The 16,506-nt window shown below is 38.1% G+C and overlaps 2 protein-coding genes across 2 annotated transcripts; both read right to left on the bottom strand.

Annotated features, from left to right (window-relative positions):
- Window positions 1-1,832: 1,832 nt before the first annotated feature.
- On the bottom strand, window positions 1,833-2,768 carry LOC142842307 (olfactory receptor 4B1-like). The gene has a single exon (XM_075959125.1). The coding sequence runs from the start codon at window positions 2,766-2,768 to the stop codon at window positions 1,833-1,835; it is 936 nt and encodes a 311-aa protein (XP_075815240.1).
- A 4-nt stretch (window positions 2,769-2,772) lies between these two features.
- On the bottom strand, window positions 2,773-13,687 carry LOC142842306 (olfactory receptor 4B1-like). The gene is made up of 5 exons (XM_075959124.1): window positions 12,762-13,687; window positions 9,449-9,522; window positions 8,927-9,012; window positions 8,114-8,205; window positions 2,773-2,809 (listed from the first exon to the last, which is right to left on the bottom strand). The coding sequence occupies exons 1-5, from the start codon at window positions 13,670-13,672 to the stop codon at window positions 2,773-2,775; spliced, it is 1,200 nt and encodes a 399-aa protein (XP_075815239.1). The 5' UTR covers window positions 13,673-13,687.
- Window positions 13,688-16,506: the final 2,819 nt, after the last annotated feature.

Below are 16,506 nucleotides of genomic sequence, written 5' to 3'. Positions count from 1 at the left end.
GTGGTATACATGAAAGTACACAAGATAACGCACATGTCTTCTCTTAGATTTCAGGAAAACAGTGTGTAAATTTGTCAATAATCAATGGATTGCATTCTTAAGATCTTTAAATTTCACTGGATATAAATTCTGTATCAATTGAATACTACCGTTGTGAATGAAACTTCAGCACTCATCTCGGGACAGGAACTAAACTTGGAAAAGAAAGGCTTGATGACGGACAAACATGAGAGAGAATGTTTCTACGCTGAATTGTTTACTTCTTCACAACTCTCTTATTTTAGATTCTCTTTCTTGCAACCCAAACTGAATCTAAATGACATTTAAATATCTGAAGCTATACTTTCTGAATGATTAACTACTATTCCATTAACATCATAGAGTTGCTTTGAAGATTTTAAGAAGTAATATGAATGTGAAAGGCCTTGAAATATGCAAAAGCTATTTACTCACATAGAATTCATATCAATCACTCCGATAAAATTTTCAAGTAGAGATTTGGGACATTCCCATGGAGTTCATAAAGCTGATTATCTTTTAAACAAGATAATATATTAATGCCATTTTAATATCTATGGTTCAATTAAGGCAACTGCTAAGAAAATTCTTCCCTGATTCTTGGTATTTTCATATCTGCCCCAATCCTCTTCCAAATGGTAAATACTATTAGCATCACCTTGATGTCTTTATTCATCATATAGCTTAGTTCCTGTTATATATGACTTGCCATGTAAGGTTACCTGGAAAGAACACAGATGTAGAGGGTGAGGAAAAGGTTGATGATTCAGTACTGTCAGCCTAGGAAATATATGTGGAAAATCAGGAAAGGTACCCTAAGAGTACCTCCAAAATTGCAAGTGTGAAACAAGGTGAAATATGAACTTTTGTCATTAGATGCCAAGTTCCTTTCACATCCCAGAGTATGCTAACATTAGGGAGAAATGTCACAAAACTGGCAGGGTAGGATTTCATTTGTAAATTAAGATTCCCAGAGGAAAGCCACACACGTGTTTAAGATTCTAAAAAAACTTTGGGAGGCAGAAGCAGGCAGATCTTTGTGAGTTTGAGACCAGCCTGGTCTATAAGAGTTAGTTCCAGGACAGGCTCCAAAACCACAGAGAAACCCTGTCTCGAAAAACCAAAAAAAAAAAAAAAAAAAAAAAAAAAGATTCTAAAAAACTGACTGATCAATTCGAATTTTATAATTATGGGTTGCTGGGGTGTTAGACTCATGCCAAATTATCATGAGCTAGCTTTAGTGTCATTAATAGCCATCCATTGTCTACCTCTGTGGCTAACCTAATGTCCTTGTGACTATCACATGAATCTTTGAGGTATTTAATTACTTAAAAGACCACCGACTTCACCAACTCAAAAATACCAGCACACACTATCTGAAGCCTATAGTAGAGATTTCATGCACACAGTGTTCCATAACCAATCAACCTGAAGTTCTCACCAATGTATTTGAAAAGTGTCTTGATGTATGACTTTTGGTTCTATTAACCTGTCACCACAGTGAAACCTAGTGTTTCATGTAACCTGAGTCTACGTTCTCACTTAATTCATATTGTTTTGTTCCTTTTGATGTGAGAGCTACATTTTGCATACACATGTTACAGAAGTTCTATTCATCAATCTTACACACTACAGATCACTAGAGAAGAGTTGTAAAATAGCCCAATACTCCAAAATACTGATACCTATGACATGATGGAAGTCAAATAAACACAAAACATGAGCATATAGATTTTGACTTGTGCCTTCACTGATTATGAAAGTCAGATTCAAGTTCTTGACATATTAGGCATGCTGTTTATAATTTCATGTTTCTAATTTTGTTCCACACTGGAGTTCACCAACTTGCCCCATAACTTCTTCACAGCATTTTTCACCTCTGCATTCCTGAGTGTGTAGATGATGGGGTTCAGCATGGGGGTGATGACAGTGTAGAACACAGCCACAAGTTTGTCTTCAGTGTAGGTAGAGGCAGGTCTTAAGTAGAGGAAAATGGCGGGTCCAAAGAACAAAACAACCACCATGATATGAGAGGCACAGGTAGATAGGGCCTTCTGCCTCCCCTCAGCAGAATGATTTCTCAAGTTGAACAGGATGACAACATAAGAGGACACCAAGAAAAGGAAGGAAAACACAGAGAATAATCCACTGTTAACAAACATAATAACCCCAACCACAAAGGTGTCAGTGCAGGCCAGCTTAAATAAGGGATGGAGGTCACAGAAGTAATGGTCAATCACATTGGGACCACAAAATGGCAAGGGGATAGTGATAAAAATCTGAATTATGGAATGAAAAAAGCCCCCCACCCAGGAACCAGTCACCAGATGGTGACACATGCTCCTACTCATGATAGCTGTGTAGTAAAGAGGTTTGCAGATGGCCACATAACGATCATAGGCCATCACTGTAAGCAAGAGGATCTCAGTGACCCCAAAGAAATGGAAGAAGAAAATCTGAGCCAGACAGCCCTTCATGGAGATGGTTTTAACTCTGGCGAGTAAGTCAGTGATGAACTTAGGGACAACAGTAGAGGAGTAGCAGATCTCCACCAGGGACAAGGAGCTGAGGAAGATGTACATGGGAGAACGCAGACTCTTACTGATGTTGACTGTCACAACAATGAGGCCATTGCCCAGCACTGTGGCCAGGTACACAGGAAGGAACAGCGCAAAGCACACTTTCTGCACCTCTGGATCCTGAAAAAGGCCAGTGATGATCAGTTCAGTCACGTTATTAATGCTGACCATGGCGTCAGATCAAGTGTGCCAGAAACCAGTAGCTGAGGGACCTACAACAAAACAAGCAATAGCTATGACATTATCCACAATGTTTGTATCACATCAAAGAGTGAAAAACTGCTTACAATATGTTGAGGTAAGCTTACTGAATATTAAACATTGTCTATTTAACAATTTATTTTAATTACCTTTCTTTTAATTATTAGAAAATGAAAATCAGTAGAAAATGAATAGTTAGAGAAATCAATATTTATTTGCCAAAGATCACATAGAATGTGGTAAAACTTAAGACTCAGACAAGTGCTTCTGACTGTGGGATTCTCTCTAATGCACATAAGATATTCAAAAAGCAGTGAAACACTCACGTGGAAAGCCTGTTTGTGTCATTTGCATAGCATTTAAATAGATGCCCTCCCACTAGGAAATCCCCTGGGTACATCTATGACTGACCCGTGTTCCCCATCTTTCTTTTTTGCACCTCAGGAACTTATTTTCTCACAGATTATTTTCCACCAAAGTCCCCTGCACTGTCTTCTTTCCTTGGCTACACACACTCTTTCCCCTTCCAATAATGTAAACAGATATGGCCCCTGTATACAAGTTTTGAGGGTATGGTGTCTAGATACCAGGACATTCTGGCTTTGGATGCATCTTATCCCAAGTGCACTTTCAGTGATGTCACCTTGGTTGATTGAAATGGGATGAGGTTGTGGGGACAGTATTTGCACATTGGAAACCAGCAACACTTCAGAGCTAAGTTTTTGTTAAGGAGAAAGAGTTGTTAAAACATTGCTAAAGGTGTGTAGAAGAGCATTTCCTCTCTACCCCTGATGTCTCCTTCCAAGGAGAGGATGCTGTAGAAACATATCTATAACATAGGGTATATATGCCATACCCTGACATAGAGGTGTGGACTGAATTTGAAAGGAAAAATTGGGTACACCCAACTGGGCTCTTTTCCTCTTTTGTGTGAAATGTTCCAGGACGAACTTCCAAATCTACTTCAAGGACAACTTCTGTCTGAGTGCTATAGAGACAGTGTTCCCTTTGATGGGATCTGAAGTTGCCACAGCTGGTTGGATGTATCCAAAGCTGCTGCTGATAGCTGTATGTCTCCTTGTGTGAAGATCACTGATAACTAATATAAGACCATATTTGTTGCCATCTTTGTAAGAAAGAAAGGCAATCTTCCTCAAACTCAAATGCTATTTTTGTTAAGTTAGGCTAACACCCATATAAACAAAATGACAAACCAAATTTATCAGACACCAAAACAATGTTTCTCATACTTTCTAAAGCAGGAAAAAATGCAAAGCATTAAATATACGTGAAAATATTCTCTCTACTCAAACAAGAGTCACAATAATATTTTAGGAAGAATATCTCTGTGTGGCAGAAATAAAAGGCAAGACTTCAGAAGAGAAAGAGAAGTCAGAAATTCATAGAACCAAAAACAAACTGACTCAAAGAGCTAATGCTTTTAAAGAAACCTTATTCAACTTCAAAATTACATTTAAATTCAAGGACACAACAAGGAATATGCTCAAATTCATCATGGCATGTGCTATGAAATAAGAACAATAATTTAGTGCAAGGCTTTTGAAACACCAAGAATATCCGGTCACCTGAGAAATCAAGTTGCTAAATAGGGAGACAATGCAGAATCACTTTACCACATCTTCATTCAGAAGCAAAAAGATATGGACGGGTTAGGCGTACAAATGTTGGGCTACACTGTGTTTTCACAGAAGACCTAAGAGCAAGTAAGACCTAGAACGTGTTCTGGTGATCCCATTACCCTCTAAGAGCAAGTAAGATCTAGAACGTGTTCTGGTGATCCCATTACCCTCTAAGCTGCCTGATTTTAGAGCTTTGATGTCAACCTGTCATTCGTATGCCTAGCTCATTTCCCATATCCAACCAGCACATCACATTAATTTCACCTGTATGCATACCAGATCCCAAGTGTGTTCTTTCCTCCCCCATCTTGGGGTCATCTCCTCACACCCAGAAAGCTGATAACTAAATTACCAAAGTCCTTCACTTTCCAGCTGCCCTGCCCCATTCTTCCTGTAATGGAAATCAGAAAATTGCTTTACTACACCCTTCCTTCCTCAGATCACTCTGCTGCAAGCCTGAGTCCCTCTAACTAGTGCTTAATGACTTTTCACCTGGAAATAACCAGGACAAGCCTGACTCCTTCTAACTAGTATTTAATGACTTGTCACCTGGAAATAACCAGGACAAGCCTGACTCCTTCTAACTAGTATTTAATGACTTGTCACCTGGAAATAACCAGGACAAGCCTGACTCCTTCTAACTAGTATTTAATGACTTGTCACCTGGAAATAACCAGGACAAGCCTGACTCCCTCTAACTAGTGTTTAATAACATGTCATCTGGAAATAACCAGGGCAAGCCTGAGTCCCTCTCACTAGTGTTTAATAACATGTCACCTGGAAATAACCAGGACAAGCCTGAGTTCCTCTCACTAGTGTTTAATAACATGTCACCTGGAAATAACCAGGGCAAACCTGGTCCCCCTAACTGACTTTTAATGGCTTTCAAATATGAGCCACCTCAACAATTCTTTTTATTGATCAACAAACTTCAACTTATCTATTTTGGAGTCAGACTCCTCTCTGCCTCTATAAACCTACACTGTTCATTGCACCAGAAACACCCACTCCTTGTCCCTTCTGGTCCTATGCATCTTCTCGGAGCAACTGCAGTCCTGTTGGTTCAGTGAGTTTGTATTAATTACACGATCTCATATTATATCTTCTCCTCTCTAAACACTGGGGAAATACTTCAACCATTTTCCTTACATACAAATCTAACCGCATTTCTTCTCTACTAAATCTTACCAACTATTCCCTACTACCTTTAGCATGAGTTTTGATATCTTTAGAGGAAATGTAAGGCCCTTCTTAAGCTGACTGTAAACTCCTTGCACCCTTATTGTCATCTGCTATCTGAACGTTATGAGTCTTTATTCTAACTTAAAATGCTCTTACCTCTTTCTTTGGTATTCCTTCTAAGTTGTACAATGAACATCACTGCTATGAGAATAAAGCTCGGTAGAATTCTGTCTCATTAGTACCCCATATTTGTTTCAAAGAAATTAATATGATCTTTTATTATTTCTGCTTCTGTATTTTTATCCCTTACTAAGAAATAAATCATCTAATGTTGAAATTACAATTTTTTTTGCAATTGTTTGCATCTTGGTGTTAATAGAAAACTTCCTAACATATCGCACCTTTATAAGTATTCTATATGAATTAATATATTTAGCATGTACAACAGACCTGTAAAATTGGTGTGATTATTGTCTCTCCCTTTTTACAAATGAGAAAACATAAACACATAGAAGTAAATTAGACTGTCTAGGTTTACACAGCAGCATAGCCAGGATTTGAAAGCTGGCAACCAGAGTACCACACCTGTGCTCTTTAACTACAACACTGTACATAGTAAGGACATGCCATGTGTGCAGCATGTAAGTAAAGAGAAATAAAAATGGCCAACTATTAGAAGCAGGGTATGTATTCATTTGACAAGTCAAACACAACTCTTACCTGATGTTCTATTGAAATATTTCTGATTCATTACAAAAACAAAGGTAAATTTATTAGAACCATTCTGAGACACTCAGAGAGAAGAAAATTCATGTAAGGACCGATGTTTTCAAGCTTTGTCAACAAGGGGAAGAATACATTTGTAGCTTTCCTCAATGAAAAGTAACTCTTATTTACCTATCTACCATCTGAGACTTTTCTTATTTCTTCTCTCTATAATGCCCAATTCTCTGTTCCTACTCCTTCCCATAGCAGACAATAAATACATCATTTCAGTCCACTATGGTGCCTCACCTAGAAATAGAGAAGACAAAGTGATCAAGATATGGAAGCACAAATCAGTAGGTGAGTATGGAAACTATATATCAAATAATCTCTTTGAATTTGCATTACACCAAATGGTACCATGCCTGAGAAAAAACAGAAAGCAGAACTTTGTGTGTCAATTATGCCTGATCACGATGTGAAGCAATGGGACTGTTATTTTAATTATTAGCTCCAACTTCCTTAAATTCAAATGGTACCTCACAAGAACCCCCAAGTTACAAAGGACTTTAAAAATAGACTCTGTAATGCTGTGTAAAATTATCAATTTAAATAACAACAGTCTCCAAAATTTTATATCCAAAAGAAACTACCTCATTTAACAAATAAGCTCTGACTCTGGGAGCAAAATTCATGTCCAGCATCATGTGGTTGCTAGGAAACTTTGCACTTTGCTTCCTGGCAGATCACCTACCTTTAAGTCAGAAGAGCTGCTGTGTGCTTGCTCTGCCTTAAAAAAAAAAATCGTAGAACAGTAGGGAATTCAAAGACTCCCAAGATGCACCCAACATGAAATTTATAATGCAGTGAGATGAGGATGACCTCTGTATACTTCCCTTTAAATCATGTTCTTAGCAAATAAAGTCATGTAACTAAGAGCACCACCCAACAGATATCTCACCAACTGCATGATGCACCAAATCCAGATCAATATCAGATAAACCTTCTAAGGGTGATACGGAAAGAATTCAGGGAGATATTTTACTTCCTATTCAAAGATGGAATGACATAAATGGAGAGAGGTTATGTCCACATCCTAGTTATTTCCAATTACCAGCTCAAAAAACAGTGCTTCTTCATAACATCTGGATCCTTAAAGGAACTATGTGGTGGGTACAACTATGACTCAAAGATCTGACCTATCCTCAAGGATAAATCACCAGTGGTCTTAGGAGCTTTATAAAGTAACAAATATAACACCTAAGACAAATCCCAAAGAAAATTCAAGGGGTTAGAATAGATGATGATATTTGAATCTAAGAAATAAAAGCCACAAAAAGCACCTGAAAAGTTAAGATCCAGTTGCATTGCAGGAATCCTACCTCCTAACTCAGACTCCAAGAGTTGTGATTAAGTGCATAGAATTTATACTATTTAAAATAAACGAAGCTACACACTGTAGTCAAGAGACCAACTTCCCCATAGAATTCCTGTTCTCTAGAGTAAAAATTTACCAAATGAAATATGATGCAAGGACAAAATCAGACGGCTTCAATTAATTACATACATAGCCATACAATTTTAGTGATGCAATGGAAAGGTAATGAATGAAACAAATTCAATGTATTTCCCCCATACATTTCCACTGAAAATAAATACCAGATCATAAGTAAAATAGCCCAAAGGCACTAAATCAGGGTAAGCAGTTGATGAACTATGCCACTCTACTCATACCATCATACCTGTTTCTTCTGAAATGAAAATGTTGGCTTTGCAAGCGCCACTCACCCCTGTTGATGTTTGCTGTAGCCATGGTCAACTTCACCATGATCGTTGACATTGTGGCTGACAGCAAGCCCTTGGGCCACATCTTCATTGAGCTGTTTGGAGAAAACTCTCCAAAGACAACAGGAAAATTTTATGCTTTAAAAACTAGAAAGAAAGGATTACTCCTTTCACAGAATTATTCCAAAATTCTTATTCCAGGATGACAACTTCACATGTTGTAATGTAGCATGTCCATCTATAGGAAGAAATTTGAGGAAGAGAACTTCAGCCTGAAGCAAACAGACACTGGCATCTTGCCCATGGAAAATGCTGGACCAATCACCAGCTGTTCCTAGTTTTTCAACTGCATTCCAAGACTGAGTGGCTAGATGGCAAACAGGTGATGTTAGCGAAAGTGAAAGAAGACATGAGCATTGTGGAAGCTACAGAGAGTTTAAGGTCCAAGAATGGTAAGACCAGAAAGAATATCTCCATTGCTGACTATGAACAACTCTAATTCTTTTGACTTTCAGACATATTACCCACAAGACCATTCCTTCTGTAGTTCAGGAAAGCATCTCTGCCCCCTCTACTCACCATACCAGAACAACCACTCTCACTAATTTTATTTATAATCCATATTATCCTCATCACTCTCCAAGTCTAGTTCGATTGTGGAGTTAAGTTTATTATTATGAATCAAAACTAAACATACATATTGGAAGTGTTCATCTGTGTTCATCAAAACATCTTGTAATTACAAAGGTAAAAGGTGAAAAACATATGCACATATTCTCAAAAACAACAATATTCAAGAGAGCTTTCAGGCCTCACGGTCCCAGCAATATTCTGCTCCGTGGCAATGTCCACTGGTTTTGCTGAGTGACTGACCGACTCCACGGGTCTTACGTTGCAGGAACCTATTGGACAAGGGCTCATATGCTGGTCCAAATTTAGGCCACACAACTCCCAAAGGTGTTATATGTGATTTGACAAGCTAGTTCAGTAATGTACTTAGTGTAAGTATGAGGAGCTGAGTATAACAAATAGATGTGGAACGCTTAAAAGTTCCAGATAGGAAGAGAGAGGGAAGATTTTAAGGTTCATTGGTTACCCAGCTTAGCCAAATCAGCATACATTAGACAAATAAGGGATTCTGTTTTCAAACAAACAAACAAACAAACAAAAAACCAAGTGATCAACACATGGGAAATAATATTTGAAGTTGAGATCTGGCCTTCAGATGCTAGTGAACACAGATATACATACACACATGCATATTCACACAGACACTCAAAAAAATTCAACATGTATATTATCAGATTAAATAGTCAAGATATTCATATTGATGCTTACTAGTGTTTGTATTGATAAATGTAGGTAAAAACTGTTGTTCACAGAAGTTGGGCACCTTAACTCTCTGGCTATAGCTGGAAGACAATCAAAACATCCTAAGAATTTCAGAGCCAGAGATCCTTTAAAATTTAATAATGAAAAAAATGTGCTCTTCAGTGTGAAAATGTTCAAGTAGCATCTGTAAGGCTTGAGCATCAAGAATTGCACATCAGCCACAAGAGTTGTTTACATATCAATAGTTACAAAGCATTAGCTATGATATTCACATCTACTAGGAAGAGACCATGAATAGTCCTCTACTTGAAAAATTATATTTTGAGGAACACATTTATAATCATTATACTAAAAACTGATAGAGCAATAAAAATTTTGGAAACAATTCTTCTCAAGAAGGAAAGCAATCCTTCACAAAGCAGGTGGTTTAAATCAGGACTCTACAAGTTTTCTGTATACGAAAAGGAAATAGCTGGGCAGTGGTGGCGCATGCCTTTAATCCCAGCACTCAGGAGGCAGAGGCAGGTGGATCTCTGTGCGTTCGAGGCCAGCCTGGTCTACAAGAGCTAGTTCCAGGACAGGCACCAAAAAGCTACGGAGAAACCCTGTCTCGAAAATCCAAAAAAAAAAAAAAAAGGAAAGGAAATAAAGTCATCCCAGGTAGAGCAATTTCTTGGGAAATTGATGGTCACTTGTGAACATTCATGCATGAACAAGAAACAGCAGAAGCAACAAGAAAATGAAGACTCTGTGCTGCCATTAAACACACTATTCGCCTAAAGCTTCAAACAACACATACAAAAAAGAAAAACAGGAAAATTCATAAGATTTAGTGGCACCAAAGATGCTCCATCTCTCTACTAAGAAAGGATGTTTTTTAGTACCATCCATCCATTTACCTTCAAATTTCATGATTTTATTTTTTAACAGTCAAGTGATATTTCATTGTAAACATGCCACCTTTTCTTGCTCCCTTCTTCTGTTAAGGGACATCTAGGTTCTTTCTAGTTTCTAGGTATTATGAGTAGAACAGTGATGAGCATGTCTGAGCAAGTTTCCTTGTGGTACAATGGAGTGTCTTTTGGGTATATGCCCAAGAATGGTATAGTTAGATCTTGAGGTGAATTGATTCCTATCTTTCTGAGTAACTATCATACTGATTTCCATGGTGGCTGTACAAGTTTATACCCCTATCCGCAATAGATGAGTGCTCCCCTTAATTCACATGCTTTCCAGCATTGTGTTATTGATCTTATCCGTTTTGACAGGTATAAGATAAAATCTCAATGTACTTTTGATTTACATTTCCCTCATGGCTAAGGATGCTAAACATTTCTTAAATGTTTCTCAACTGCTTGCATTTCTCCTATTGAAAATTCTCTGATTAGGTTTGTACCCCATTTTCAACTGAATTATTTGGGTTTTGGATATCTTAGCTTCTTGAGTTATATATTTTGGATATCAGCCCTCTCTCAGACGCGGAGTTAATAAAAATCTTTTTCCATTCTGAGGATGCCTCTTAGTCCTCATGATATGTTCTTTGTCTTGCAAAAACTTTTTATTATTGTGAGGACCTGCTTATTAATTACTGATCTTAGTGCCTGTATTGACAGTGTTCCTGTTCAGAAAGCCATCTCTTCTGTGCTAATGTGTTCAGGCTGTTCCCCATTTTCTCTCCTATCAGGTTCAGTGTGTCTGGTTTTATGTTGAGGTCTTTGGTCCACTTAGGGTTGACTTTTGTCCAGGGTGCTGAGTATGGTCTATTTGAAATCTTCTACATACGGACATAAATCCACATACCTATAGATACCTAATTTTTTATAACAAAGACAGAAATTGACACTGGAAAAAAAGACATCATCTCCAATAAATGATGCTGATGCTGATCAAATTGGAATGTGTATGTTATTTTTAGTATCATCTTCATTTATAAATTTTGAACATTGTAAGAGGCACTAAAGTAATTTCTTAAATGCCAAAATGTCACAAGAACTGAAATTGTTCACAGGACTTGTCTAGTGATCATAATTGGTATATCATACAAGATCCTAAGAAGCAATCAGAATAACAGAAAAATCCTTGGATGCAATTTAAATGATACATTTTCCACATAGAAGGGATAATCAGATTGTTAGCCTTATCCCCCAATATCTCCTGATTAATTCCTCTGGCTCATTCCCTTTCTAAGTTAAATGTAAAGAACTTTCTTTTTTTAAGTTGTTATCCTGAGGTATTTAAATAAATAAAGCAAAGAGTAAATTTACTCATAGGGTATTTATAAAAATATTCACCTTATGCTGGGTGCATCTGGGTAAAGAAATTTCTTCTACTGATTTGCATTGCTTCATAATAATTACAGGTGTAAACAATAATTAAATGTTCAAAATTGCTAGTAGAGATGATGAGGAATTTTTCCAACATGAGAAATGCTAAGTGGTCAAGGTGATACACGTGACAATTTCCCCAATCAGATAGATTACTTTACATTTCATACATATATTGAGATTATTATATTCTACCCCATAAATTTGTTACTGTTTCTTTTTAAAACACATGTTTTTCTTTGGGAGAAAAGGTTCATTTTTTCTTCTTTTAATTACAACATTTCCCTTTCGCTTTCCTCCCACCAAACCTTCCAATTTAATTTTCCCCTCTCTCCTTCAAATTCACAGCCTCTTTTTTTCACTAATCATTATTGCATGCATATGTGTTTATATACATAAATATTCCTAAATATAATCCCGTTCAGTCTGTAAAATGTTATTTGTATGTATGCTTTCAGGGCTTACCTAAAACTACGAATTTTTTAATGGGCTTTACATTTTCACTTGGCTTGAATATTCAAATCACTCAAGGCATGATAAAAGCAGTTACCAGGAAGATAATCAAATTCCATAAACTTCCAGAGGGGCAGATCAGCATTGTGTTTGTAGGCAACACTAGGCTACCATGGAGTTTTGACCTATTAATAAGAATCACAGAAGCAGCAATGTGATATCCTTATGTCTATGACCACCATTTTATAATATCTCACAGAAAATAGATTCATGCCAATGATAATTTACATATTTTAAAATAAATTCCTTCTTTTAGCTGTCTTTCACTCCATCCCTAGGGGTTTTTTTAGTTGTTTATTTGTTATATACCAATCCCAGTTCCCCCTCCCTCTTCTCCCATTCCCCTCTTTTCCCCCCATCTGACCTCCAATACGCTCCTCAGAGAACTTAAGGCCTCCCCTGGGAAGTCAACTAGGACTGTCCTCTTCCCTCATTGAGGCAGGGCTAAGGCCCTTCCCCTTCCCCATGACTAGCATCCTTACGTTTTTCTGACCCACAACTTTCTCATGGCATTTTTCACCTCTGAATTTCTGAGTGTGTAGATGATGGGATTCAGCATGGGGGTGATGACTGTGTAGAACACAGCCACAAGTTTGTCTTCAGTAAAAGTAGAGGAAGGTCTCATGTAGAGGAATATGGCAGGTCCAAAGAACAAGATGACCACAGTGATGTGAGAGGCACAGGTGGAAAGGGCCTTGCGCCTCCCCTCTGCAGAATGATTCCTCAAGTTGACAAGGATAATGACATAGGAAGACACCAAGACTAGGAAGGAATACAGAGCAATTAAGCCACTATTAGCCATTACGGTGACACTCTCCACAAAGGTATCAGTGCAAGCCAGCTTGAATAGCGGCTGGAGATCACAAAAGTAGTGATCAATCACATTGGGACCACAGAAGGGCAACTGAATAGTGATAAGAACCTGAACTAGAGAATGCAAAAAGCCCCCCAGCCACGAAACACCCACCAGCATGTGACACACTTGATGACTCATGATATTCATATAGTGAAGAGGTTTGCAGATGGCCACATAGCGATCATAGGCCATCACCACAAGCAAAAATATCTCAGCAACTCCCCAAAAATGGAAAAAGAATATCTGAGTCAGACAGCCCTTCAGGGAGATGGTTTTAACTTTGACGAGTAAGTCAATGATGAACTTAGGGACAACAGTAGAGGAGTAACAGATCTCCACCAGGGACAAGGAGCTGAGGAAGATGTACATGGGGGAACGCAGACTCTTACTGACACTGACTACTGTGACAATGAGGCCATTGCCCAGCACTGTGGCCAGATACACGGGAAGGAACAGCAAAAAGCACACTTTCTGCACCTCTGGATCCTGGAAAAGGCCAGTGATGATCAGTTCAGTCACGTTATTTGCCTTGCCCATGTTTTCAGTTCAGGAGTGGACATCAGGCAGGGACCAGCCTGAAATTCAAAAAAAAATGTAGCACCAGTTTATACAATTTACAGGATCTCAGAGGAAGCAAACCAGCAAACCACTTACTAATCATTCTTTACCCAATAGATAATAATTCAGAATTCAACATGGCACTCTAACATTTTATATTTTACTTAGTTTTATCACTGGAAAACAGAAATTCAGAGGAATAATTGCTTGCTCATAACCACACAGGCAAAGGTCACTTCTCAGTCCAGGACCATTCTTTCTAGCTTCTGGTACATATTTATGACAACGTATTCTGAATTTGGGTAGTCGTTCATGCTAAGAACCTGCATTTGTACTCCTTTACTGTATTTTGATATCTCTTCTTCTTCTGGGGAATTGGCATATTTCTTCCCCTCTATTCTTTGTTTCTTTCTTCTCTTTCTCAAGAACTATCCATTTCCTGTTGTATTAATGCATGTGAAAATATCTCACCAGTTATCAAGTAAATTCCCATAATATATAAAAAGAAATACACACTGTAAAAATCGATCAACATTTCTTTTTACTTGGAAAGATGATTAACAAATGAGAGATAGTAAGTACTAATGTTGAAGTTATTGTTGGCCTCATGTTTAGTTATTGACTTGAAGACCAGAGAACAAACTTCTGTCAAATGGATGCACAGGCACTTCCACAAGTGAGTTGCAAAGAAGTTTAAGCCAACACAAGTATTGGGGGCAGTGTGTCACAACCATTTAATAAATCATTCCCAAGCTCTGTATTCGAGAGCACTACCTTGATATCTGTTTGTCAGTCAAAGCCACAGTATTTACATATTGTAAATCACCAAACACAACAAATCATTTTATTTTTATTAAGAAGACTCATTTTCAATCACACAACTTGGTAGAGACTATCAAAGAGAGATTTTTCTTCCCTGTTACAGTAAAAATACACTTCAGCCACATGCTGTAGGAGATCTGAGTGGACTTAGAAGAAGAGACTAGGCATACACAGTAGGTCCTTACTCACTCCTCCTCCTCACGAGTATTTTAGATAGCATGCTTTTTCCTTGGAGCATCTATCTCTGTGTTTGTGTATATCCAATGCTGCCATGCCTGTGTGCATATGTTGTTCACACTCATGAGTAAACTACACAACAGCTCTTTGGACAGATGTAAACCACCATCTCCCTTATCATCTTCATCAACAAGGCAATACTTTCTGCTCACTCAAGTGCATCCCTTCTGAATTACTTCAGCTTTCATGGGGGCAGGAGCAGGTATACTAAGTTTCCCACAAACATAGAATGTATGAACTGATGCCACTTTACAACACGATAAACTAAATCATCTAAGTACATACCAAACCTATGGTGGAACTATGTATCTACCCAAATAGGAAGCATACTCTCTTAACTTTACTGAGCAAGCAAGCAATTGTTATGTTAACAAAAGAAGAAATGAACTAGTCATTCATTAACAGAATCCATAGACAAAGGTATAAGAGAAGAGTTCAAATTAAATATGACCACTGTTAGAAATTTTAGGTGCATTTACTTAAATAAACACATAACTTTTCTGTGAGCTTAAACACAATTTAATCTTGATCTATTACAGAAATTAAGATAAATTTACTAGAACAAATATAAGACATCACTTGGAGATAGAATAATTGTGGAGCTCCACAGTGTTCCAGGCTTCATTTATAACTCCTTTGGGAATGACCCTTGCCTCTGAAAATTTCTCTCTCTCTCTCTCTCTCTCTCCCTCCCTCCCTCCCTCCCTCCCTCCCTCCCTCTCTCTCTCTCTCTCTCTCCTCTCTCTCTCTCTCTCTCTCTCTCTCTCTCTCTCTCTCCCTCTCTTTCTCTCTGTCTCTCTCTCTGTCTCTCTCTCCCTCTCCTGCCTGTTCTTCTTCCTCTCCCTGTCCCCACTCACCCATTCAAACTCCCTCTGCCACTGAGATGGTAAGAAATACCTCCTGCTTTGCTTCATACTAGAACAAATGATAGAATATAGACCATGACTAATCAAAAATATGAGATCTCTTGATGTACTAATGTGACTGACCTTGGAATGAAGTAAAGAACCTCTACCAATATAGGTGCCAACCTGGCAATCCCCAAATAGTAAATTATAGTATGCATAACTGTAAAGGAATTTCAGTAACATCACATTTCATGCTATGGATTTTTTTAAAGATTTATTTATTTATTATATATACAACATTCTGCCTCCATGTATGCCCACATGCCAGAGGAGGGTGCCAGATCTCATTACAAAGGGTTGTAAGCCACCATGTGGTTGCTGGGAATTGAACTCAGGACCTCTGGAAGAGCAGACGGTGCTCTAAACCACTGTGCCATCTCTCTAGCCCCCATGCTATGGATTTTATATCATTATTCTCTACTCAACCACCTCTTCATCTCGAAAGTGAATTCTTATGGCTCTAATAAAACAAAATTAACTAGTCCCAAATCCTATGTCAGCTGAGAAACTCTGCACCTTGCCACTAGTCACACCACCTACCTTTATATCAGAACAGCTGCTGTGCTCTTATGCATTCTTTGAACAACAAATAAAAATGAATAGCATGAATTCAAATAAACTCAATGTGCTTCCAAGTCAGCATGATGTTAGGAACCCTGCTGGAACACATCACTACTCACGGTTTGTTTGGACTTAGGAAAACTGGAGTGGAAAAATAACTCGATTTCTTGCCTGGAAATGCTGGTCCTGGAGCAAGCAAGATCTGTGGGCTGTTACCACCCAGCTGATTGAAGACCATCCACTCATACTCAACTAAGCCACTCTGGGAATAGTGCTTAAAAGAAT

This window comes from Microtus pennsylvanicus, unplaced genomic scaffold (assembly GCF_037038515.1).
Source record: "Microtus pennsylvanicus isolate mMicPen1 unplaced genomic scaffold, mMicPen1.hap1 Scaffold_53, whole genome shotgun sequence".
NCBI lineage: Eukaryota > Metazoa > Chordata > Mammalia > Rodentia > Cricetidae > Microtus > Microtus pennsylvanicus.
This window is presented reverse-complemented; position numbering and strand designations above follow the sequence as displayed.